The sequence below is a fragment of the Alosa sapidissima genome, chromosome 3 (assembly GCF_018492685.1).
Source record: "Alosa sapidissima isolate fAloSap1 chromosome 3, fAloSap1.pri, whole genome shotgun sequence".
Classification (NCBI taxonomy): domain Eukaryota; kingdom Metazoa; phylum Chordata; class Actinopteri; order Clupeiformes; family Clupeidae; genus Alosa; species Alosa sapidissima.
Genome location: NC_055959.1, coordinates 25,691,483 through 25,715,318, shown reverse-complemented (window position 1 = coordinate 25,715,318; position 23,836 = coordinate 25,691,483). Strand labels below are relative to the sequence as shown.

At 42.6% G+C, this 23,836-nt stretch overlaps 4 protein-coding genes across 6 annotated transcripts; 3 read left to right on the top strand and 1 right to left on the bottom strand.

The window, feature by feature from the left end:
- Window positions 1-799: 799 nt before the first annotated feature.
- LOC121706047 (bryoporin) lies at window positions 800-3,852 on the top strand. Of its 2 annotated transcripts, XM_042087493.1 has the most exons (4): window positions 800-1,024; window positions 2,650-2,802; window positions 3,243-3,660; window positions 3,725-3,852. In XM_042087493.1, exons 2-4 carry the CDS (start codon window positions 2,699-2,701, stop codon window positions 3,734-3,736), a joined length of 534 nt encoding a protein of 177 aa, XP_041943427.1. In that variant the 5' UTR covers window positions 800-1,024; window positions 2,650-2,698; the 3' UTR covers window positions 3,737-3,852. The 2 variants fall into 2 exon arrangements, with proteins under 2 accessions (XP_041943427.1, XP_041943426.1); XM_042087492.1 differs by having other exon boundaries at window positions 870-1,024; window positions 3,243-3,850.
- Window positions 3,853-4,948: 1,096 nt separating this feature from the next.
- Window positions 4,949-7,863, top strand: apnl (actinoporin-like protein). Its single transcript, XM_042087490.1, has 3 exons — window positions 4,949-5,089; window positions 6,029-6,200; window positions 6,881-7,863. The coding sequence occupies exons 2-3, from the start codon at window positions 6,097-6,099 to the stop codon at window positions 7,329-7,331; spliced, it is 555 nt and encodes a 184-aa protein (XP_041943424.1). The 5' UTR covers window positions 4,949-5,089; window positions 6,029-6,096; the 3' UTR covers window positions 7,332-7,863.
- A 3,346-nt stretch (window positions 7,864-11,209) lies between these two features.
- LOC121706024 (chitinase-like protein PB1E7.04c) lies at window positions 11,210-17,946 on the bottom strand. Of its 2 annotated transcripts, none has more exons than XM_042087458.1 (8): window positions 17,838-17,946; window positions 14,258-14,297; window positions 14,023-14,134; window positions 13,879-13,915; window positions 13,564-13,733; window positions 11,684-13,325; window positions 11,525-11,579; window positions 11,210-11,418 (listed from the first exon to the last, which is right to left on the bottom strand). In XM_042087458.1, the coding sequence occupies exons 2-8, from the start codon at window positions 14,262-14,264 to the stop codon at window positions 11,297-11,299; spliced, it is 2,145 nt and encodes a 714-aa protein (XP_041943392.1). In that variant the 5' UTR covers window positions 14,265-14,297; window positions 17,838-17,946; the 3' UTR covers window positions 11,210-11,296. The 2 variants fall into 2 exon arrangements, with proteins under 2 accessions (XP_041943392.1, XP_041943393.1); XM_042087459.1 differs by having other exon boundaries at window positions 14,258-14,293; window positions 17,838-17,937.
- A 335-nt stretch (window positions 17,947-18,281) lies between these two features.
- kat8 (K(lysine) acetyltransferase 8) lies at window positions 18,282-23,819 on the top strand. Its single transcript, XM_042087477.1, has 11 exons — window positions 18,282-18,749; window positions 19,326-19,400; window positions 19,568-19,740; window positions 20,077-20,130; window positions 20,245-20,409; window positions 20,933-21,022; window positions 21,326-21,466; window positions 22,461-22,554; window positions 22,834-22,984; window positions 23,235-23,389; window positions 23,579-23,819. Exons 1-11 carry the CDS (start codon window positions 18,404-18,406, stop codon window positions 23,641-23,643), a joined length of 1,509 nt encoding a protein of 502 aa, XP_041943411.1. The 5' UTR covers window positions 18,282-18,403; the 3' UTR covers window positions 23,644-23,819.
- Window positions 23,820-23,836: the final 17 nt, after the last annotated feature.

Sequence of the window (23,836 nt, the reverse complement as noted above, 5' to 3'; positions counted from 1 at the left end):
CAGTGTGGCGGCTGTCATGGCAGCATAAGAAGTAAAGAATAAACTCCTGCTGAAACTCATCCCAGCTCCACTATCCCTAGCCTCCCCCAACACACACACACACACACACTCACACACACACACACACACACACACACACACACACACACACACACACCAGCACTGCAGTAAGATTTCTACTTATTTACTTTTCTATTTCATCACAAAACTCTTTTTGACCAAGGTACATCATGAATGCAAGTCCAAACAAAGTTAACGATAGATAAAGTTACTTCCATGTTTCAGGAAAAAGGCTACTGTACCATCCCATCCCACCAGGTTGGCTCCCTATTCCTATTCCTATCACATGTAGAAATATAAATGTATAGACCCTTTCAACAAGGTAAACAAAAACAATGCTTGAACGTTCTATTTGGGCCCCAATCTACTTCCTCTGCATTAAGATAACATATGGAACGTTAAAAAGGAAGTCTTGTGGGGCCAACTATGATGCTGATAATGGAACTCTCTTGAAAGGGTCCATAGGTTTGTAGGCCAAATTTACTTGCGTATACAAGGAATTTGGTCTCTGCATTTATCTCATCTGTGAATTAGTGAGACATACAGAGCACACAGTGAACATGCAGTGAGGTGAAGCACACAATGAGCACACAGTGAGGTGAAGCACACACTAACCCAGAGCAGTGAGCTGCCTTGCAACAGTGGTGCTGGGGGAACAGTGAGGGGTTAGGTGCCTTGCTCATGGGTACTTCATGTTCATAGTTCATATTTTGTTCAACAACTAAGTCTTTCAAATACCTTAAGCGAAATATAAATCAGGTAAGTCAAATTTTCAAGCAATACCAAGTATGAGAAGGAAGGGACCCACCCATTTGTTGGATTTGACACCTGTGAGCTGACAGGACGGAAAGAAGGGAGGGTCATATGGAGCGGGGAAGAGAGAATAAGGAACTTTTATCCGCCCCTCTCTTGTTGCAAACTGGATTCCTGTGGATTCCCTTCTCACAGCATTGAACACACTGAGGTACGTTTTTGACAGTGATTCTTTGACTTTACGTCAATATGAAATAATTACTTTTAAAATAAGTGTCTTAAAAGAGTCTTTTTTTAACCAACATGTCAATTTACATATATATTTACAGTATATATCTTTTTGTCTGGCACAAAAAAGTTGAATGCTTGCAGTTGCAGTTTCTTCATCTGTTGCTTTTAAAAGCTTTTGCAGCTTGCAGCTTGCAGCTTGCTCAAGGTGTAAATTTGATATAAAAATTGTGTTTTTCTAAAATGGTGTTGTCATATGCAGTTAGGAAAAAAATGTGTGCTAACTGAAAAGTTCAAGCTGTTAAAAACACATCTGTTTCAAGAACATATATTGCCACAGTGAGATCAGAAATCTAGGTGTTTTCCTAGATTCCTCTTTGAATTTCAATAAGCAAGTCAGTAGTGTGGTTAAGGGAAGTTTTTTTCAACTAAGACAAATAGCTAAATTAAAGCCCTGGCTCTCATATACTGACTTAGAAACTGTAATCCATGCTTTTGTTACATCTAGGCTGGACTATTGTAACTCTCTGTATTTAGGTCTGAACCAATCTACCCTTGCTAGACTTCAATTAGTCCAAAATGCAGCCGCTAGGCTTCTTACTGGAACAAAGAAACATATGCACATAAGTCCTGTGCTGGCCCAACTCCATTGGTTACCTGTCAATTACAGAATTCATTTTAAAGTTTTACTTTTTGTTTTCAAAGCCCTAAATGGAATGGCACCACAGTATATCTGTGACCTTTTAAGTCCCTACTGTCCTTCTAGGCCACTGAGGTCTTCCTCACAACTTCTCCTATCAGTCCCAAAGGCAACCCTTAAAACTAAAGGTGATAGAGCTTTTTCTGTTGCTGCCCCTAGACTCTGGAACAATCTCCCTATAGAAATTAAGTCCTCTCCCACCATCAGTAGTTTTAAATCAAATTTAAAGACCCATCTATTTTCTTTGGCCTATAATGTCCATTAATTTCTCCCCTTGTTTGGTTGTTTATTTTTATTTTATTTTTTATTTATTTAATCTTATTTCTATTTCTTTTCTGCATTATATTAACTGGCATCTAACTTTACTGTACATCTTTCTCTAGGCCTGTAGTAGTAGTAGTTTCAGTAACCATATGTTTATTTTTATCTACAATCATAATCTGTTTATTATTATTATTATTATTATTATTATTATTATTATTATTATTATTTTGTATTTTCATTTATTTATTTTGATTTTTTGTCATTTATGTCTTTATTTTTTGTTTTTATTACTGTTTATTTTATTCCTGAGCACCTTGGGTCAATAACATTGCGTTTAAGTGTGCTATATAAATAAATATGACTTGACTTGACTTGATATATTATCCCTCAATGTTGTGTGATGATGCATCAATGATGATGATATTTCAGCTGCTACATAATGCTATTTATATACGTTCCCAGTCAACTTCCAAAAAAACTGTACTCTGGACTGAATTTAATGCCTTTCCTCACTTAGGAAAGTTACATTTCCACCCTCTCTTTTGTCATATCCTTTCCAAAAAAATGCTTATCATTTAGTCCTTCAGCTATGTCCTGCTGCTATTTTTGGCCGCTGTTTAATTTGGTTCTGCTCCCCTGGTTAGTCCTTTTTTCGCAGCGGCCCTTGTCCTCGGAGACCCACCGCCAGCCAGCATGCCTGAGACAGCCGAGGCCGTGTCGGCCACCCTGACCACCAACAGGAACTGTACCGTGGAGATCACCAACGTCAGCAGCTTCTACTGCCTCATCAACCCTAAGTACGGCGACATCATAGCCACCGCCTCCACACCCGGCTCACAGGAACCGCTGTAGCAAGGGGAGGGAGAGCAGGGTAGACAGCTCAGAGCTATCCAGCCAACGGATTCTGTCCCCTGTTGGGCTTGAAAAAAAAAAAAATGGGACTTGCTCACTTCCATTATTTCTAAGTTAGTGGAACAAGCTTATATTAGATGTGTGAATACACTGTGCCAAAAATAAAATTTTCACTATAACTATAGCTCTTGAATCTATGGACAGGATAAAATAATTTTCTAGCTCAAGTTATAGTGAGAGTAAGAGGAAAATCTCATGTGTGCTATTCAAACACTATCTATAGGCTTACTGGTGTTAAAAGATAGACTTCGCTTTCTCTGTTTTTCAACTCTGGTCCATCTCCCTTCCCTGCTCTCTTCTCCACTTCCCACCTTCCTCTCCACAGAGTCTACATGGCAAGCGGCTTCTGCTTCCACCCGCCCCAGCCCACCGTCCGCACCACAAAGACCGAGGTCTGCTCCTTCACCAAGGACGACAACACGGCCACAGGGGCTGTGGGGGTCCTGACCTACGACCTCTTCCACATGCAGAACCGGCTGTGCACCGAGCGCGTGGCCATCATGTTCTCCGTTCCCTTCGACAAGAACATGTACAAGAACTGGATGGCAGTCGGGGCCTTCGAGGCGGAGCGTGCCTGTGACAAGCACCTGTACAACCACATGTACGAGGGCAAGGACTTCACCCTGTTCACCCGCGTGGAGGCTGGGGGCTCGGGACTGGTGCACAGAGGGGCCCACGTGGACCTGAGGGCCACCATGTCCAACATGGGCCAGGCCATACTGAAGCTGGAGCTGTATGATAAGATGGGGCATTGAGAGAGTGAGAGCTGTATGATAAGATGGGGCATTGAGAGAGCTATATGATAAGATGGGGCATTGAGAGAGTGAGAGCTGTATGATAAGATGGGGCATTGAGAGAGTGAGAGCTGTATGATAAGATGCTGTATGATAAGATGGGGCATTGAGAGAGTGAGAGCTGTGTGATAAGATGGGGCATTGAGAGAGTAAGAGCAGGTGGTGCAGAGATTCACAGCATATGAAATGACATCGTCATTGAAGACAGCAGTTTTTTTTTTTTTAACATGAACCAGATGGAATTGTCTTTGAGTTTAGATGCAATAAAACATGTATGCACACTCACCACTGTGAATGTCTTTCATTTCTACATAAACCATCATAGCTGCTTTGAGAATGTCAATCATAATCACTGTAATTGAAGAGTTTGGTTCCAAAAAGCTATATCCACCATTTTAATGAATTTTCACAAATATTTTTTTACATTTTGTTTTCCAAGTAATTTCAGTACAACTGTAATTGGGTATTGTCATTTAATTTACTCAAACAAAACAACACAACTGCAATTTGATTGTTATTACCTGAAATACACAATTAAATTACATGACTTTAATGTTTTTAAAAATGGAGATATAGCATTTTGGAAACAAACTCTTAAATTGTTCATTTAAAAAATAATATCTGATGATATGAGCAAAACATTGTGGGCTGGCATCCAAAACACAAGCATATCTGTTTTCCTTGGCAACAGAGATAAAGGGCTTCTCATTGTTATCACAACGAGAAAGAAAGGAAGAAAAAAAAGAGAGAATTATGTGTTTGGTTTCCAACCTTGCACAATGCTATCTGAGCCCCACCTTAAAAGCCCACTGCATGAATCCCAGCGGTTCCCGTCTCCACTGGTCCTGTTTCAACCCGAATCCCTGTTGAGCAACACAGCAGACACCTGAGATGGACGAGAGCCAGAATCAGTCATGCATCCAGACAGAAGCAATCTATCAGGGTTGAGCAACATGGGTCCCAGAGTGCCACTCCGTGCTTGTGTAATGGGCCGGTGCCAGGAACTCCATTGTTCTGGTCTGTTGGGCTGTACTCACTCATCAGGGCGGGGATCTGTGGGGCTGCATGACACACGCTGCACACCTTTCAAAGTCTCTGTAGATGTGTGTGTGTGCGTGTGTGTGTGTGTGTGTGTGTGTGTGTGTGTGTGTGTGTGTGTGTGTGAGAGAGAGAGAGAGAGAGAGAGAGAGAGAGAGAGAGAGAGAGAGAGAGAGAGAAACGGGGTGGAGAGGAGGGGAGAAATTTCCTGTGTGTGTGCGTGTGTGCATGTGTGTGTTTAGTTTGTGAAGAGGGTGTGTGCTTGAAAAAGTGAAAAGGAGTTGAAGAAACCTCTGAGGAACTTTACACCCAAGAGCTAGGCTGCTAACGGGAGTCTCAGGTATGTCCTCTCAACTAAATATGCTCAATGTAACAGAACAGAATCTCTGAGACTTGTTTTAGAATTAATATAGAGGTCATACAAGGAATTTAGGCTTGATAAAGATTAACTTGTATCAACATACACCTTCATACTCACATTATGTGCTAGCACTGGAATGAGATAAGCACTATTATCACGCTGGCTTGTCTTGTTTATTTGTTTGCTTGGAGTATGTCTGTATTATTGGGCTGTATTGAAGTATGGACTGAAGGAATGGATTTTCCTCCCTTGCTCAGAATGATCTGGCTCTCTGGGCGGTAATTAAGAGGACTGAGCAGATGCTGATCATGCACCACAAAGTTACAGCCGCTACAGGTCAAGGGTCAAGGTCAGAGATGAGTTTGGGGTTAGGGTGCGAGGTGAGGGCTCAAGCTACAGTCAGGTGTGAAGGTTCAGGGGTTAGAAACTCACAAGTCAAGTTGTTGCGTCAAATGGTATGACCCCAGATGCATGCTTGCATCTAATTTATTAGTTTATTACTGTTTTCTTTATGTGTTTGTTTATCACCAGAAGACTTAGATAGATAGATAGATAGATAGATAGATAGATAGATAGATACTTTATTGATCCCCAGGGGAAATTCAAGGTTGCAGCGGTGCTGAATTTAGTCAGCCAATAAATTAGCTATTTAATTGTACAGTACTATACGGGGGGAAGAAGTGGTGGGCCTCCAGATGGGAACGTGTGAGTCGTGGCAGGGTGCAGATGTTTGGTATAACACAGTTGTGAGTGCGGTTTTAGAAGAGGTATAGCACTATATAATAATGGTGTGATAATGGGGGGGTGGGAGGGGTGCCTGACAGCTGCATGCTATTTCTTCCCCTCCATCACCCTTCATTCCACCTCTCTTTCTCTCATACTCACTTTGTACATGAACATCTGTTGTCTTTCTCCTAGGACACAAAGGAAACCAGACATTCACAGAGATAAAAAGGCACACGTTTGCACACACGGAAAAAAAAAACATGTCTGAATCTGCAGAGGCCGTGGCAGCCAACGTAGGCACCCGTCGGAATGCGACCATTGAGATATCCAACATCACCAATAACTACTGCTTGCTCAACCCCAGGTGAGTGCACATTGTTGGGCTCCATCAGTAAATTACACCGGTCAAGACATAGTGGAACAAAGAGTGTCTCAAAAGCACAAGGCAGAAAACCGCAGTGATTCTTACAACTGTCTCCTGGACTCTTCCAGCCCATTCATTTCACTGCCACAATCTATACCTCAGAATGTAAACCACAATTAATGCACCAGTATTTGTATTTGCATTTGCAGCCTGTGTGGTCACTTCTCCTGCTGCAGCCATGTTTGGCCACTTGGGAGTTTGCTCATTGCTCATTTACATAGATTTGCAAGAGAGACACTTATTCAGAAACGGAGTTTGTTTGGGAGAAATCACACATGCAGAAAAATATAAGGCAATTGAAGTAACCTCAGTCTAGATTTCCATTACTCATTGGTCGTTTATCCAAATGAACTCTCTTAGACTTCTCTTGATCTCCTGCAAAAAACATATGTTACAAATGCATTTTTGTTATAACTGTATATAACCAGGTTAAATTGTGTTTTATTTGACTTGAACAGTGGTAAGACTGCCCCCCCCCCATATTTTTACATAAGACCTTAGGCCTTACACTTTGTACTCTTTCTACCATTGTACAATTTTGTGCTATGAGAAGAACCTGTTGTCTGCAATTCCACTAAGTAGTGCATTCTATATGTAAAGTGTGATGTTGTGGGGAACAGGGTCTTCCTGGAGAATGGGGAGACGTTTAACCCCCCTCAACCCACCGTGCGCCCCCTGAAGACCGAGGTGTGCACCTTCAGCAAAACCAGCGCTAAAGCGAAGGGCAGTGTGGGGGTCATGACCTATGACCTCTTCGAGAGGAGCCGCAACGACCACATCGAAACTCTGGCCATCATGTGGTCTGTGCCCTGGGACTACAACCTCTACAAGAACTGGTTCGCCGTGGGGATCTACCCCAAGAGCCGAGCCTGTGACGAGTCCCTGTACAAGGAGATGTACTACGAGAAGAACCAGCAGGGCTTTGTGAGGGAGGAGGCCAACGGCTCGGGCATTAATTATGTGGGAAGCTACCTGGACATCAAGGCCACCATGTCCCCCTTGGGTAAAGCCATCATGAAGGTGGAGGTGTGGGACAAGCTGTTCACCCCTGCCGGCCAGCAAGCGTACTGATGAAGAAGTAATGGCTGCTAGAGAGACAAAGCGTTATGCCACATTTGCTCACTGTTGTCACATGGTCAAGGAAATTAAACAATAAACAACGATATGTGTGCTGTGTGTTGCTACATCATCGCCTCCACTCACTGAGCAGGTCCCAGCTCAACAAAGTTAAGTCTGAAACTTTTAGGAATTCGTTATGCATCCATGACCAAAACTAATCTAGCATTAGAGCATTCATCCCTCTCTTCATAGCATTTTAGTCTTTTATACATAGGATATTTCAAACAGCATCTGTTATTAAACCTACTTTAGATAATCTTTATAGTCTGTTTATGAATTCAACTGCTAATATTCAGCCTTTCATCTCACAGTCTAGCAGGTGTACTGTTTCCATTCACTGGAAGCATCTTTATATGGGAATGCATTTTTTTTTCTTGAATGGATCAAAGGCTGGCTAAGCTCAGGAAAGCTCCTGAGCCAAACCCACTGTCTGCTCTGACTCATACTGTGTGGGCATTGTGAAATAAATATGGATTCAATAGAAGATGTGCCTTGCCTCTTTCATCCCAAGAGCAAACAATCAGGAGAGTTCTCCAAACAGGTGAGACCAGTTTCCAAGGTAGGTTTCTCATATCACCCCCCCCCCCCCCCCCCCCAAAAAAAAACAAAAACAAAAAAACAAACACACACACCACCACCACCCTCCTCGTCTACCTCCCACAGAACACTCAAAATCCCTGGAGAGTATTAAAAAAAAAAGCTGTATGAATATCCTGGCTATTGTGTTGCTAATCGTCACGAAGCATGGGCCCTTGGGCTGTCAGTTTCTCACTTGTGCGCACCTTATCAGCACACTCGGCCGGCTCTACAGCCACCTTATCTGTAGCCTTCTCCTCCGGAACGCTCTGGACTGGTGTGCCGCCATGTGTGTCTCAAAGAGACTCACCCAACACCACCGTCTCATCACTGGCTAACACAGTGACTCACTCCCAAAAGTATGGTTTACACAAGACGAAAGGCATTGTTAAAATAGAGAGAGGGAGAGAAAAACAGGGAAAGAGAAAAGAGGTGAAGTGAGAGACACAGAGTGCAAAATGAGAGTGTGAATAAACTGAACACATTTTCTAATAGAATCTCTCCGCCAGTCCCCACGGTGTAGTCATTACACCCGAGCACTGTTCGCCTGTTAGTGCCACAAAGAGGAGCTGATCAAAGGTTTCTGTCAATGCTGTGGCATTTGCATGGGAGACCATGCATAATACAACAGCATTCAGTTAAGCTATTTAGGTCCAATCTCTGAAGCATTGTTGTGCAGAGCATCCAAAATGCTCCACCCAGTCTCTAACAGTTGCCAGCTTCTCTCTCACACCCCACTGCAAATGACTGTAGTTTGCGGCTTGTTCATCGATCGCAACATCTCACATTGTTCTATCAAATGTGTGTGTGTGTGTGTGTGTGAATATGTCCTTCCGTGTATCTTTCACAACCACTCTAACAAACCTGTTAAGTCGGCAAACATGTCCTGACACAGGATCGGGACAAACAGTACCATTTCAAAATATTGTCACCTAAACTGAAGTTCTCTTACCTTCTGATCTGGCATATGTTTGTCTACCTGTGCTGACTAAACTGTTTCTTGTTTGATTTGGAGGCCCTGTCACTGGCGGATGTCCTAGTTATTCAGTTATGAGGAGATAGACAGGCAAAACTTAAGGCTTCACCTCAAACTTCAGATGCATATTCCTCCTGCCATCTACTGTATGCATGGATAGTCCTGTTAATCTTTATTCATTAGGAGGGCACAGAAAGGTGCTAGCTCCCATTTTCCCTTGTTAAAGATGGTGTCCTAATTCTGGTGGCCAGCTGTTAGAGGGAAACACAACACTCTCTATCACAAATTATCCAATTTAAAAACAATAAAGTTCTTTGATAAAGACAATACATGTTTTATGTCAAGTATTACCTGACATGGAAAAGCTACACGGTGAGCTGTAGATTCCATAAACCATATTCATTTTCGAATTGTCCATTTCAAAAATTCATTTTCATGCTGTATACATGTTTTGCAATGTATATCGGTATAGGAGGGGCAATTTCACTTAGTATCATCACTTTACCACCCCATGTCTTGGGCTCTGAAGATATCTTGGAGATAAGACTATGGATCTCCCAAGCATTTAGCATTGGCTACCCTGAAGGTTTTGGTTCCCAAACTTTTTTATTTACTTGTTTGTTTGTTTGTTTTTCCTCAGTTGTTTCTTCAGGAGACACAGGCCCTTCCCACATCCCACATAATTTAAAATATCATGATTGATGTTAGAAGAAGACCACCTGGCCATAACTTCCATTTACTCTGATTTGGACAGGTTTACCATAGAACCAGGGTCAATATTTATCTGAGCCTTTCATTAGTAAAAACAAGGGTGTCTTATATAGCACACACAGATCTTATGATGAAGCATGTATAGTGCGTGATGCAGAACAGTCTATAAAATAATGAATGGTTTTCGGGAGTTGACTGTTATGGTACAGTGTGATTTGTGTGAGATGTACATAATTTCAGACAGTCACATTTTCAAGTAAAGCTTAATCTCAAATTATGCTTATTTAATTTAAATACAGCCATTGACCAATACCTCTGATATGGAATATAATGCAGAGTGTCCACCTATGCCTCCAACTGTACCAACTATAAAATACCTCCTTTTGAGGAAAGAAAGTGTCACATATTTTTACAGAGCTCCCTGCATGAACAGAAACCATTTATCTGCAACTTTCTGCTGTTTCTGTGAGAGAAGTGTGCCCCCTGTTGACAGTGAGAGGCAACACTAGTCAGGCGGGCACCCTGTGTGAAACCATCTGATGTGAGGCATCAGTTCTGCTCTCCTGTGCACACAGAGCACATATGTGACTGGCCAACCCCATTCCCAGTGCCCGCGGTTGCTGAGGAGGAAGCCTGGAACCACTGACAAGGAGAGGGGCTCCAGGTCTGTGAGCCTTTGATAGCACGCTCCGAGTGCTAGAGTATGTCGCTCACACACATATCCAGAGCCACAAGCATGTGTGTGTGTGTGTCTTGCAGACTTCAGATCCGCCATCCAGAACCGCCTGTGGACAGAGCAGTTTGTTTCTTTTGTGTCTTCCAAAAAGTTTTCGGCTAGCGGAAGGCTCAGTCAAAGTAGGGGACCAGAGGATTCATGGCGTGCAAGTTGTGGGACAAAAACAAAGCCTTTTATTCTTAATTGCTTGGGAGAATCTAATGTTGATCATGTCAATATTATAGACAACAGGCTCTGAGTGTGGGGATGCTGGGTAACAAAGGCTTGCCTAGGAGGGCATGCTGCTTTAGATCCATACAAGATCCTGTGGAAGGAGTGCAGACTGTTGATTGAAACCGATTGAGGACAGAGGAAGTTCTCCCATGTGTCTTACAGGGGCTGCCAAGTAGTTCAATGCAACAGAACCAGTAGCACATTTGAATTAGAGTTGTTCTTACTTCTCTTCTTTCCATGGGTGAGACACTTTTAAGAAAAAACAACAGAGATATGTTCCAGGCTGCATGCAGACAACTGTAATTTTCCAGTCAAAACCCCCTTATACCCCCCCTTACACTGAAGCAGTATAAAATGCATGAAAAGTGTTAGTAATAGACTTGTATTTCTTCATATTCAAAGATTGCCATCTTCTGGTGAACTGAAGTGATAGCCATAAGATATAAAGCTTTGGTTTGTCAATTAGTCCCTCCAAAGTGAAATCTTGTGAAATTCAAGGATATCAAAGTATTTCCCAAAAAGCAATAAAAAAGCAATACAAATATGCATTCATTTATGCATGTTTATTATTATTTACTATTATTTATTACTATTATTTTTATTATTGGGGGGGGGGGGGGGGGGGGGGGCATGAGGGGATAAGGGAGCGATAAGGCACATAAATCAGAACAATCAGCAAAATAATGTTTTCAAGAAAATAATTGTTCACGGTTCTGATGAACCTTGTGAAGTGAACATCCTGCTAAAAAAGGAACGTTTGCGAGTCCTCTGGCCAGAAGAGAACACGGATGGAGTATGATGGGCAGGGGTCTCTACACTTACACCGGCTGAAGAGGGGAGAAGAAAGGTGAACAACAACAACACAACAACAATAATAATAATAACAATACTAATAATCATAATAATAATAATAATAATAATAATAATACTTACTAAAGTCTGAAAAGACCTTAGTGGGAGACACCTTCTTGCTGCCTAGTTTTGGCATCTGATTGAAAAGATAAACATCTCTTAAAACAATGTGAAACATTGTCATTGTGTGAAAACAGGATATTTGTGGGAAATGTAAATAATAAATGTGTTTTGTAGTACCTTTATATTGAGTCTCCTTTTGGGCTTCTCCCTGGCAGTTTGCCCATTTGCTGCTCCCGGCACAGGCTCAAAGGAGGGTGCAGCACTTGGGACAGAAGTGGCTTTAGCATCACCCTGGGGCAGCAGTTCCCTCCTCAGTGCTGTGAGCAAGATGTTATCAAAGGACACATCCTGTGTCTCCACTGCTCTCTGCAGGACAGCCTCAGGTCCAAACTCCTTCAGGAGGAACTTATCCATGGTTTGGTACATTGCCTGAATCTTTACGTTGCCCGGATAAGTGTAGAAGTTTAGACTTCCTGAATGGCTGCTGAACTCAGAGAGGATTTTCTCAATCAACTCCCTGGAGGAGTCCATCACGTCAGCAGAAGCAGTTGGTTGATCTCTGAGTTTGGCCAACAGTCTTAGCATTAGAACAGTGACCAAGCAGCCATTGTCACTGCTGCCCGAACCAACCACAGAGGCCACAGGGGAAGAACACGCAGTTATGTCTCCATCAGTGATGGCATCTGAGTGCAAACTGGTGAGCTGATCAGAGAATTTAGAGCTTGATGGTCTGCTTGCTGAGCTATGAGGCTGCTCCAGTTCCACTGTCGACTCCACCTGAACGATATCCATTACTTGGCTAACCATCAGCCTGGTGAACAGCCCTAACACGTTTTTAAGTTTTTGTGAGGCAGACTTTGACTCACAGCTTGCAGTGCCAGATCGTGTGCTCTGGCTCCTAGGGGATGACGGTGTGCCTCTGACATTGTCCTCTGCATTAGAGGGAGCAGATTCAGAATAGCACAATTCTGACAAGAACCTCTTGATCAATCCAGAAAACAGCCCGCCATAGTGACCTGGGACTGCATCAACCAGATGGGGAACTTCTCCCTCAGTGACACTTTTCTCTTTGTCAGGGGATGACAACCTAACCTGGGCATGTCTCTTTAGCTCGGAATCAACCATGTCCATTACTTGGAAAGTCATGACTCGAGTGAAGAGATCTGCAACTTCACTAAAAGCACGTGAAGGGGACGTGGTGTCTCGATCCCAAGTTGCAGTATTAGGTCTGGAAGGATCCAGAGAGCTACGTGGGCGACTGCTGGCATAAGAGCTGGAGGACATTTTGGACGAGGCCATATCTTCACCTGCTTTCCATGTCACAAGGGGGAGTAAGTATGGCTGCAGCAAATTCTTGATGGCCTCCTCAGCATACGTGTAAACTAAACGAGAGGCGCTTAATGTCCGCTTCGGAGATCTCTTTACCGTTGCATAAAGGACGGAATCTGAAACGCTTTTGCCGGCAGCCACAGGAATTGAGGTTGGACTACTGTCGTGAAGAACACCCTGAACCTGACTGACAAGGTTTCTGGCGATCTGGTGAATGCTTCCACTGGATACCAGCTGTTCCAGGATTGTAGTGATGCACGTCAGATCATGGGATGTATCTCCATGCTGCGCCACCGTAGTAGCTTCAGTGCAGGCAGAGCCATAGACCGATTTACGCAAGGTTGCCAGGGCACCTTTCATCCTGCGCACCAACTCACTCACAGGTCCACCAGCCACTTCAGGTGAAGAGGAGGAGGCACTACTCTCATCAGTCACCAGCGAGTTGGGAGATGTGGCTCGTGAACTACGGTATGGCGCTGATGATGGAGACCTTGAGTGAAGATACAATTATTGAGAAATGTTCTTAATATTTCATAACAATAAAATCTATGTGCATGTGACCTGACTTCTGGAATATTACTGACTTCATGTGAATTTGGTCCTTGCTTATATGCAAACCCTTTAAGCTACACAAGCTTTAGTTTAATTTGAATTACTGTCTCTCTCTCTCTTTCTTTCCTTCTAATGAATTGCGTAGCCACAAATGGAATGTTTCTTCTTGATTCTACCTTTCAGTCGAGGTCATGACTGAGAAGGTTGTGGGCGTTGAGGATCTGCTGGCCAAAGCTTCTACGTCCTTCGCCACACAGACATATGCTGGCAGAATAACAGTAATGGAGCTCAGGCTCACAATCTTCATGACGGCCATGCACAGTTCAGTAAACTGCATCCTTGTCATCTGTGGTCAACAAAAGAAATCATATTGTGCACATAATGCAACAAAAACAGATAATGGAACGACATCTTGGTACAAAAGGTAATTTAGGAGGATTGAAAAGTTTAACTTAGTTGCCACACTGTATTGTAGGGACAGCCGTACTCACAGGAGTATGCAGCATGCTGCTGAAAACCATCCAATCCCTAAGAAAAATATGAAGAGGACATTTAAAGAGGACCCTTTGTAATCTGCAAACACCTATTATTTAAGTGCATCATTGTTTGAATAGCTAGTAAGAAATAGGACTCACTCCTCAGTGAGGTTTAGAATGTATTCCTGTAAAGCATAGAGGTCCGTCTTCTCCTGAGGGGAGCCTTGGGCAGATCCTGAGCTTGAGCCATCGGAGAGTCCTGAAGGATCTCCTGTACGTGAAAATATACCAAAATATTTCAGGGTCACTAAATGCAACCACCTTATCCTTAAAACTCAAACCCAGGTCTACGGAGGTCAAAAGAAACTACAGTCATGTTGAAAATGGCACTTACCTTCCATGGTGAGATTCTCACAAAATGTTTTCTTCACTGTCTGGAGGAAAATTACCTTATTAATAATGAAACTAATCTGTTCACTATTGAAGAGATAACATTTTTCAATCAAAATGGCAAGGGGTTCATGAAGGAACTGTCATACTGTACAATAACTGAACTACAAGGTATGCTACATTATGTCATTGCCTGCATCACAATGGTACATTATGTCATAAACAGAGCTGGGCCATAAGTGCATTCACCAAATTCACTACATGTAAATGAGCCACTGTAGGCCTAGTGAATTCACTAAAGTTTGCAAACAGTTTTCTATATGCTATTGTAAATTCATATTCCGGTCTTACTCAAAACTGTACTAATTCACATATTTTTGGTCCCCAATGAAAGTTTACTCTTATCATCCAGAAATAGACCCTAGGTCAGGAATGTGAAACTCATATTATCCAGTGGGCCAGATTTGTTGGAATGAGACCTCGAGGGGGGCGTCACTGCATTGGTCATTGGTCAATTAAGTATAAGTAGTATAAGTATATACTCTTTTTATCCCGTGAGGGAAATTTGGTCTCTGCATTTATCCCAAGCCGTGAATTAGTGAAACACACTCAGCACACAGTGAACACACAGTGAGGTGAAGTACACACTAATCCTGGCGCAGTGAGCTGCCTGCAACAACAGCGGCGCTCAGGAAGCAGTGAGGGGTTAGGTGCCTTGCTCAAGGGCACTTCAACCATGCCTACTGGTTGGGGTTCGAACCGGCAACCTACAAGTCCGAAGCGCTAACCAGTAGGCCACGGCTGCCCTAGTCCTAATTCTGTATGGGTACCAGAGTGTTGTTTGATGATATACTCACTTTATATGATATACTTTGCTATACCCACTTATGAGCTAACAAATACAAAGTAATTACTGCTGTCATATAGAGATGCACCGATAGATCGGCTGGTGACCGGAATCGGCCGATTTTCACGTGATCGGCCATGACCGGCGACCGGCCGGTCAGTCTGAGACAAATGCCGATTTTATGCCGGTCAAATACACTCGTGCGCCGCAATTGTAACAACACCCAGCTGAGTTTGCAACGTCTGAAGAAGCTAACCAGGCCAACACTCAGGGCTGGATGTAAGGCTACAAAGAAAGCGTTAATAGGCTACTGAGTTTTTCTATGCAGCAAACGCTGTGCTTTACCATTGGCCTACTGCGTGGAATTTACTAAGCTGTCACTTCATTAGGCTACGTAAACATCGCTCATCACCGCCCGTCACTGCCGCTAATTGCGTGCCCACAGCTGAACCACAAGCCTGCTGAACGGAGATAAACGACTGCGACATTAAAAATAATCAAAGATGTCAACAAGCAGCGACATACAGTAGCCCTAGTAGTTCTACTCCACTGAAAAAAAATACTCTAACTATTTATTGCACGTAGACTAGGGCTATGTCTTAAAATACCCTAGTCTAGCAGATTGAGAAGTGGATGTAGTGAAAGTGAACAAACGATAGCCTATTAGAAAGGCAAACAAACGTTAAAGTTGCTTTTGACATAGTAGCCTACAATGAAGAAAACGGATGCTCTGAATACTGAATCAGTCGTCTCTGAAAGTTTCTATAGCCTAATTGATGCATTTAACCGGAATTTGGATTTAAATCTTTCACCGCAAAACAGACGTGCACTGTTTTCATATGGTGGAGCACCTAATCGCTATTAGCACTTCTCCCCTGTGTTTGCGTGATACTAGGCTGCTACCACTTTTCCCTCCCCCTCCCATAAATTCATCAATGCATATGAAAATATGTTACATGGTAGTATGTTCAAATGTATCATGAAAATTGTTCTTAAATCTTTAGTTGGATATTGGATGTGAGAAGCATAAAATGGGTGTTCCATAACTTAACTTAATCCATAATTTGATACTGCATCTGAAGTTAGACTTGAAAAAGAATCTGTTTGCTCACCGGTTCCATTTTTTTAAACAGCCATTTCATCATTGATAAGTTGATTACACGTCTATATTAACATGTTCTATCAAAGAAAAGATAGAAAATAACTATTTGTGTGTGTGCTGTAAAATGGTTAGAAGAAATGAAATTGGAATCGGCTAAAATCGGTATCGGCAGGTCAAACTCTATGAAAAATCGGAAATCGGTATCGGCCCAGAAAATTGCAATCGGTGCATCTCTACTGTCATATACTGCTCTTTTCTCCCTTGAAATACTTCCATTTCAGTTTATTTTTGGCCTCTTCCTTCCTGAGGATGGTTTGTAGTGCTAGTGCTAATTTATCATATCATAGAGATAATGCTTATTGCACATTAAGCCCCCCCTCATTTGCTGGCGGGCCTGATCTTGCCTGGGCCATATTTGACCCCCCTATCCTAGGTAGTTCTTGTCCTTTCAGTGCTCTAAACTATAGGCCACTGCAACATAGAGGATTAGGATAGTGGCCAGTGTTTAAACCTAGGCCTCTTTTCAATTGCTATTCCTCATTGCCTGACTGCTCTCCCAAGGGGGTCAGATCTTCATGTACACTTGATAGTCAGCAACCATAGAGTAGATGCACTGGTTGGGTACTCAAAGTCACGGGGTCGAATGTCAAGATGTAAGGTCCTACATGTGTTGGCCTGTCTGCAATTAGAGTCGGTGTATTTACGAGTAATTCCCTCTGTTTCCTGTCCGAGTCCCTGAACCTACCCTGAAACTATAGACCAATTTGGAGTAGACGTCCTAATTACATACTAATTTACATCACTGGAAGTTGTGCATGCAAACTGGTTGCAGAAAATGACTAGAAAAGCATAAGGGTTATGTGTGAGTGAGGCTAGGTTAGGCTATTTGGGCCTATATGAGTCTAATAAACCACCACTTTGACTAAGCAAATTAACTCAACTCATAGCCTTGTTGTCTCCCCGGCAACATGCACATACTTTTTAATAATTGTAGGGGTTCACAAAAGGGTCAATGAAGTCATTTTAATGGATAGGCCTACAACTATTTTACCATCTTGTAATAAGAACCTGATTGATTAGATAGAAGACAATTAGATATTAATCAGACATACAGTACACTACATTTGCCTGTCACTCTTTGCCTATGCTTCTTTTTTAATTATTTTATTTGATGCCGATGGGCTCTAGGTCTCTTACTACCACCTATTTCGCCAATTTAACCATTAATATTAATTGATAGCCTATTACTAATAAATGTATCACTGCATCTCATATGGCATAGCCTAATTCTGTACCTAATTGTTATTTATATATACATGCATTTAGCCCAAATTCATACATTGTATTAGCTACTAAATGACTGGGAGACTTATCTAGTAATATAGATAGATAGATAGATAGATAGATAGATAGATAGATAGATACTTTATTGATCCCCACGGGGATATAGGCCTAGCTCTAATTTCAGGGAGAAAATGCATCCTTAAAAAAGGTTACAGTAGCCTACTATATTAAGCACGTTGTGCTCTGTGCTTGTGCTAAAAGTGCTATATAAATAAATTGTATTATTATTATATTAGCCTATATTAACACAGATGATGACCCAAAAGATCTCTCCAGGACGTTAGATCTTACCTGTCCTGAATGAAGTTTTCTATCTTCCTATTTAGTTAAATATAGTCTGAAGCATTTCTGACCATGTCTAAGGCCTAGCCATCATGTGGAACGAAGACTGACTGTAAAAATATCTGAACCATTAGGCTATGTGTAATTTGAGCCTACATTACGTTGGCTATAGAAGCATTATGACGTAGGCCTATGGTTGTGGGCAGGTGTAGTGTAGTAGCCTAGTACAGTAGTCTACAGACCAGACTAGACAACTAGGCTACAGTAGTCTGAAAGGTGATTCAACATGTTTTGCGCCACTGCCCCAGCGTTCAATAAAATTACCCCAAACTAGCCTACATGCATAGCCTGTCCAAGATTATCTAGTATGAAATAACGCAATGAATGTACACTGAACGTTTTTTGTAGGTAACTTTACTTAACAGGCCCAAAGTAGGCTTATGGTAGGTTACTGCTCTGCCTAAACGGACCTCGGACCTCTAAAAGCTCTGCCACTGCAATCTGGCGGCTTCCCGCTGGGTGACGCATGTTGTTGCAGCGGAAGTCTCTCGACGTTATTGTTACAATCGGCCAAGATGTCGGGCTCTGGCGTAGGTGTTGCACTGGCTAACGCGCGCCATTCAATTCGAGAAAATGCTTATGATAATTGTGGTACCGACGATCGCATGGATGTTGATTTAGACTCTGGTCACTCTGTAACCGATCGGGGAGACCTGGAATCTGGAAATCGTGCCACTTGTTCCTCAAACGGCAGTGGCGGAGAGGACGATGACGGAGAGGCCATTGATAGGGAAAGGGAAGCCGGGGGCTCGAGTACACCGCGCTCGGGCGATGGAGCAATGTTGGGCGGTGGAAGGGAGCAAGAGGTCACGGTAGAAATTGGGGAGACATACCTCTGTCAGCGCGCGGACAAAACATGGCGTGAGTTGCAGACTATTTAAAACCATGAAATGAATTACGATAACAGTCTATTTACCTGAAGGAATCAATTCGCAGTTAATGTTTATAACATTAAGGGTATGGGTGAAATGATGTTTCTCCTTGGAATGCTATCCAGATAGTGTTAACTAGAAATAGTACGTTAAACAAATGGCTGTTATTCATAATGGTAAGAGGACCCATACCAGTCAGCTATTTAGTTAGCTTCTAGTAATTTTACATCTCTCTGGACAGCTGCAGAAAGAGATTACTAGCCTATGAATCTTAGACGAGGTTTCTGTCTGCGAGCTTTTATTGCCGTATTCGGCTTCAATAACGTTAATGGCTAAAGTCAGTAGGCTAAATAATCTTAAATGTCTTTGAAACCAATAGGTTTCTTATCTCCAACTTGTGCTCTTTCACTGCCCAGCTGGTATTATGTCTGGCCATACAGACTTAAACTGGCCTAACACAGTGTTCCTATTAAAAGCATACTCGTTTTCTAGAGGTGCCTTTTGTGAGTGGGCCAGTCCCTTGCTTGCAGATCATTAACATGTTCATTTCTGTTTTCGCCCCAAGATTCTGCCGAGGTCATCCAGTCTAGATTGAATGAGCAGGAGGGCAGAGAGGAGTTCTACGTCCACTATGTAGGATGTAAGTACTCTCGGTACGAACTGGAAAGAAACACTTACACGCATGCAATATCACCAGCAATAGTGGTTCTACATACAAGCTCGTTACCTCTCTCAGCTTAAAGATCTGTATTTTTTCTCACTCTGTGCTTACATGTCTTCCCTCTCCTCTAACCCTGTCCTCCTCAGTCAACCGGCGGCTGGACGAGTGGGTGGGCAAGTCTCGTCTGGCGCTCACAAAGACGGTGAAGGACGCGGTGAGGAAGAGTGTGGAGGAGGGTGGGGAGCTGGGGGATCAGCCCGAGAGGAAGATCACCCGCAACCAGAAACGTAAACATGATGAGATCAACCATGTCCAGAAGGTACTTCTACCCCACCTGCTGCTTGATCAACTCCTTTGGAATAAATCACAAGTGTTACTTTTTGTCACTGAGCCCCAGCTGTAGTTAAGTAAGTACAGCTCTTGCTTATTCTCTAATGTACATTAGAGGTCCATCAGACAGTGTAATGTAGCGATGTTTGGTAGGTTATTTCAGAAGTCTGTTCGTTCCATCCACAAAAAAAAGGATACTTTATTATGTCCTATTTTGTAGTCACTGTATACTGTACACTGTAAACCACAATTGGAAACTGGTGTATCGCTAATTGCTGTGTTTTGTTTGTTTATCTGTTCTAATGTTATATGTGATGTTCCCCAGACGTACGCAGAGATGGACCCCACCACAGCAGCCCTAGAGAAGGAGCATGAGGCGGTAAGAGTCTGAGTAGCCGCTTAGTTTTAACTCAGGACTGTAGTTGTGCTCTGCCTGTTGCAGTAAAGGCCCAAAGAGTTACTTATGTGGACTTTCACCATCCTTCGCACCTAGATCACCAAAGTGAAGTATGTGGACAAGATCCAGATCGGGAACTTTGAGATCGATGCCTGGTACTTCTCGCCGTTCCCCGAGGACTACGGAAAGCAGCCCAAGCTGTGGATCTGCGAGTACTGTCTGAAGTATATGAAGTACGAGAAGACATTCCGCTACCATCTGGTGAGGGCATTAATCTCAGTCATTTTCATAATTTCATGCTTTATATTACATTATTATACGGCTCTTCACAATGCAAGTAGAATGCTCCATTGACTTGAATGGGATTTCCGAAAGTTCTAGCGGTCATTATTTCTTGGGAAAGGACCTCTGAAAACAAGAATGACCGCTGTCAATGGCAACGGAGTTTGCGCTTGGAATTTCATTCAAAAGTGAAAGCAGACGGTTGATCAGCTGTGTTCTAAAGAATGTTTGATTCAAGTTCAGCGTGTGTTGTGAACTATTTGTTTCTCAGCAAAAGCCACGACGAAACGGTAACAAATAAGTGTAAAGAGACATATCATGGAGTTTATTTTTTTCGTTTTGGCAAGTAGCTGTATAATAAGCGGGATAATGTATAGAACACCGGTCATTATGGGGAAAATAAGTCCCTTACGTGTGGTTTCCTACTCATGAAATTGATACATGTTCATTTGAACACTTTCCTTTTCCCTAATTCTCTTCTGCTCGCCATCTTCTTATGCAGACTCAGTGCCAGTGGCGGCAGCCCCCAGGAAAGGAGATCTATCGCAGAAACAACATCTCTGTGTATGAGGTGGACGGTCGAGACCATAAGGTAAGAAAGTGACCGTCATATAAGCTGGCATTGTTCTCTGCAGCAGTGTGTGAAATAGATGCCAGAGTACAACAACCCCAGAGCATGCCTTAAAAGCAACAAAAGAAAACAAGTTTAATATTCCGGTAAAACACTAAGCCATCGGATATACAGATTAAAATGTTGGTCCACCCTTTGGTCAGACAATAACCAATTTAACCTGCCAGTAATACTGTGAAGTTCAAAGACTAAATCCAAAATAAAAGGTGTTAGTTTGGTGATCCTGATCTCCCATATGTGCTCCATTCTCTTCCATTTCTACAGATCTACTGCCAGAACCTCTGTTTGCTGGCCAAACTGTTCCTAGACCACAAAACATTATACTTTGATGTGGAGCCATTCATCTTTTACATTCTGACAGAGGTCAACAGACAAGGGGCACACATAGTGGGATATTTCTCCAAGGTATCGCTTTGTTGCTATTGCATTGTATTGCATGTGTATCGTAAACATTGTTATGCTCATGTGGTTTGTTTGCATTGTGATGACTTATACAGTCACACTGTGTCACTCTATGATCCATGATCCACTCTAAGGCCAAAAAAAGATTTACATAAAATCACTGACTCTGATGATGTTGCACAAACAAGAAGACTGCCTTATTTATTAATATAACCAGGGTTCCTACGCAGTATGGAAAACCTGGAAAAGTATGGAATTTGATTTTAGTAATTTCCAGGTCTGGATAAGTATGGAAAAAAGAAACAAGGGTATGGAGAAATATTTGTGTTTCCAGACTATTGCATCTACAGTGCTAATCACTCCACTCAGGCCATAATAAACCATTCCTACTGTTGTGTAGCTTAAGATGTCAGTCCACATCATCAAGATACAATTGAATGGGGGTCCTCAAAAAAAAATCTCCCACAAGGCGACCCTGGTACCAAAACCAAATCGAAAACCCCAGTTCTATGCACGTGCCCTATACCTAGCTCTGCTATTTTCGGCTAAAACACTGGTAGACTGTTTTGATTTTGTAAAAGTTACCAAGACATGGATACTGCATTATCTGATAAACTGTTATTGCAAACAAATAATACTGTTTACGGTGATTTCTGAGGCCTCTGCCAGCAGTGCACTAGTCTCCAACATATGTAGTATGGTGTATCAAATGTGAGTGCACCGTCCAACACAGCACTTCCCCATCAAAAAGTATCCAACAATGGGCAAGTGTTTTCTAAGGTTAATAATAAACATTATTATACAGCTCTTCACAATGCTAGTAGAACACTCCATTGACAATATCTAGAATACGGTCAGAAAAATCTACCGAGAAGTTTGAACATTTGAGTATGGAAAAAGTACGGAATTTTGAAATGGAAAATGTGTAGGAACCCTGTATAACACTTTGACATAATAGAGTGAGATGATGGCTGACAGTCTGATTTTCTGTGTGCAGGAGAAAGAGTCACCCGACGGCAATAATGTAGCCTGTATCCTCACACTTCCTCCATACCAGCGGAGAGGATATGGAAAATTCCTAATAGCTTTCAGTGAGTAATATGAACTGTTATCCCTGATTCTGCCTCAACGAGCATCTTTTCTCACTGCAGAGAATTGTATTCCTGCTGGAGAAAGTGGGTTTGACTGTTTTGACAGAGCTAGTAATGACAATGATTGGCCTCTGGGTGGCAGGAAGTATACATTTGCTTCTCCTGGCTTGTCCTGTAGTGGGATATGCGCTGAAGGAAAAGAAGAAGTTGCACTTGCCCATCTTCCTGAGGTGACTGCGTAGTGCCATTGACTTTCTGATCTGTTCTTCACCATTCTAGGTTATGAGTTGTCAAAGTTGGAGAACACCGTGGGCTCGCCGGAGAAGCCGCTGTCAGATTTGGGGAAGCTGAGCTACCGGAGCTACTGGTCCTGGGTGCTTTTGGAGATCTTACGAGATTTCAGGGGAACGCTGTCCATCAAAGACCTGAGGTAAACGCTCAAGAATCTCACATCAGCGTGAAACATCTTTCATATTGACTTAAGAGCGCTTGTTTGAAGAGACATCACTTCTTTGATCCCTGAGTAGTTTTCTGTAGTCAGCTCCACCTGTGTTAACACATCCATTTTGAGTAATTACCAAATGCCACATGCTGACTCGTTGTTTGAAGTCGTCTGGACCTGAGATGTATTGAAGAGACACTCCCCATTCTGACCTCATTGCACATTCTCTGCTTTGCAGTCAGATGACGAGCATCACACAGAGTGACATCATCAGCACCCTGCAGTCGCTGAACATGGTGAAGTACTGGAAGGGCCAGCATGTCATCTGTGTCACCCCCAAACTGGTGGAGGAGCACCTGAAGAGTGCTCAGTACAAAAAACCCCCGATCACAGGTGGGTTTGCGTGCATTCGTGTGTGCTTACATTTGTGTCCTATAATACATGTGCTCAGTACAAGAAACCCCAAATCCCAGGCGTGTGTGTATGTTTGTTTGTCTGTGTGTGTGTTTTAATATGTGTGATGTGGTTATGACTGCACTTGGGTCTCTTTGTCTCTTAATGGGTCTGTTTGTCTCTCGGCAGTGGACACAGTGTGTCTGAAATGGGCCCCACCCAAACACAAGCAGGCCAAGTTCTCCAAGAAATGAGGTCCATCCAGAGGCACCCTGGCTATCCTCTCATACTTGCCATGCATCAGAGGTCTCTCCTATGGTTCTCCGTTCATATTCTTAGTGATAAGAGCATATATTGTTGCACATTGCGATCTGTTGTTTTGTATTTTTTTTTTGTTTGTTTGGATTTTTAAGTAAATGGTTCTATTGTACCCACTGCTGTGTTGTC

Bases quoted from the DNA above. Each gene is read 5' to 3' on its own strand.
- LOC121706047 (XM_042087493.1), top strand. From the start codon at position 2,699: ATGCCTGAGACAGCCGAGGCCGTGTCGGCCACCCTGACCACCAACAGG. The intron at 2,803-3,242 runs GTACGGCGACAT...TCCTCTCCACAG, and splicing joins TACTGCCTCATCAACCCTAA to AGTCTACATGGCAAGCGGCT.
- apnl (XM_042087490.1), top strand. From the start codon at position 6,097: ATGTCTGAATCTGCAGAGGCCGTGGCAGCCAACGTAGGCACCCGTCGG. The intron at 6,201-6,880 runs GTGAGTGCACAT...TGTGGGGAACAG, and splicing joins TACTGCTTGCTCAACCCCAG to GGTCTTCCTGGAGAATGGGG.
- kat8 (XM_042087477.1), top strand. From the start codon at position 18,404: ATGTCGGGCTCTGGCGTAGGTGTTGCACTGGCTAACGCGCGCCATTCA. The intron at 22,555-22,833 runs GTGAGTAATATG...TCACCATTCTAG, and splicing joins AAAATTCCTAATAGCTTTCA to GTTATGAGTTGTCAAAGTTG. The intron at 22,985-23,234 runs GTAAACGCTCAA...TCTGCTTTGCAG, and splicing joins CTGTCCATCAAAGACCTGAG to TCAGATGACGAGCATCACAC.
- LOC121706024 (XM_042087458.1), bottom strand. The intron at 11,580-11,683 runs GTACTACAAAAC...CTTTTCAATCAG, and splicing joins AAAGGAGACTCAATATAAAG to ATGCCAAAACTAGGCAGCAA. The intron at 11,419-11,524 runs GTAAGTATTATT...TCCCCTCTTCAG, and splicing joins TAAGGTCTTTTCAGACTTTA to CCGGTGTAAGTGTAGAGACC.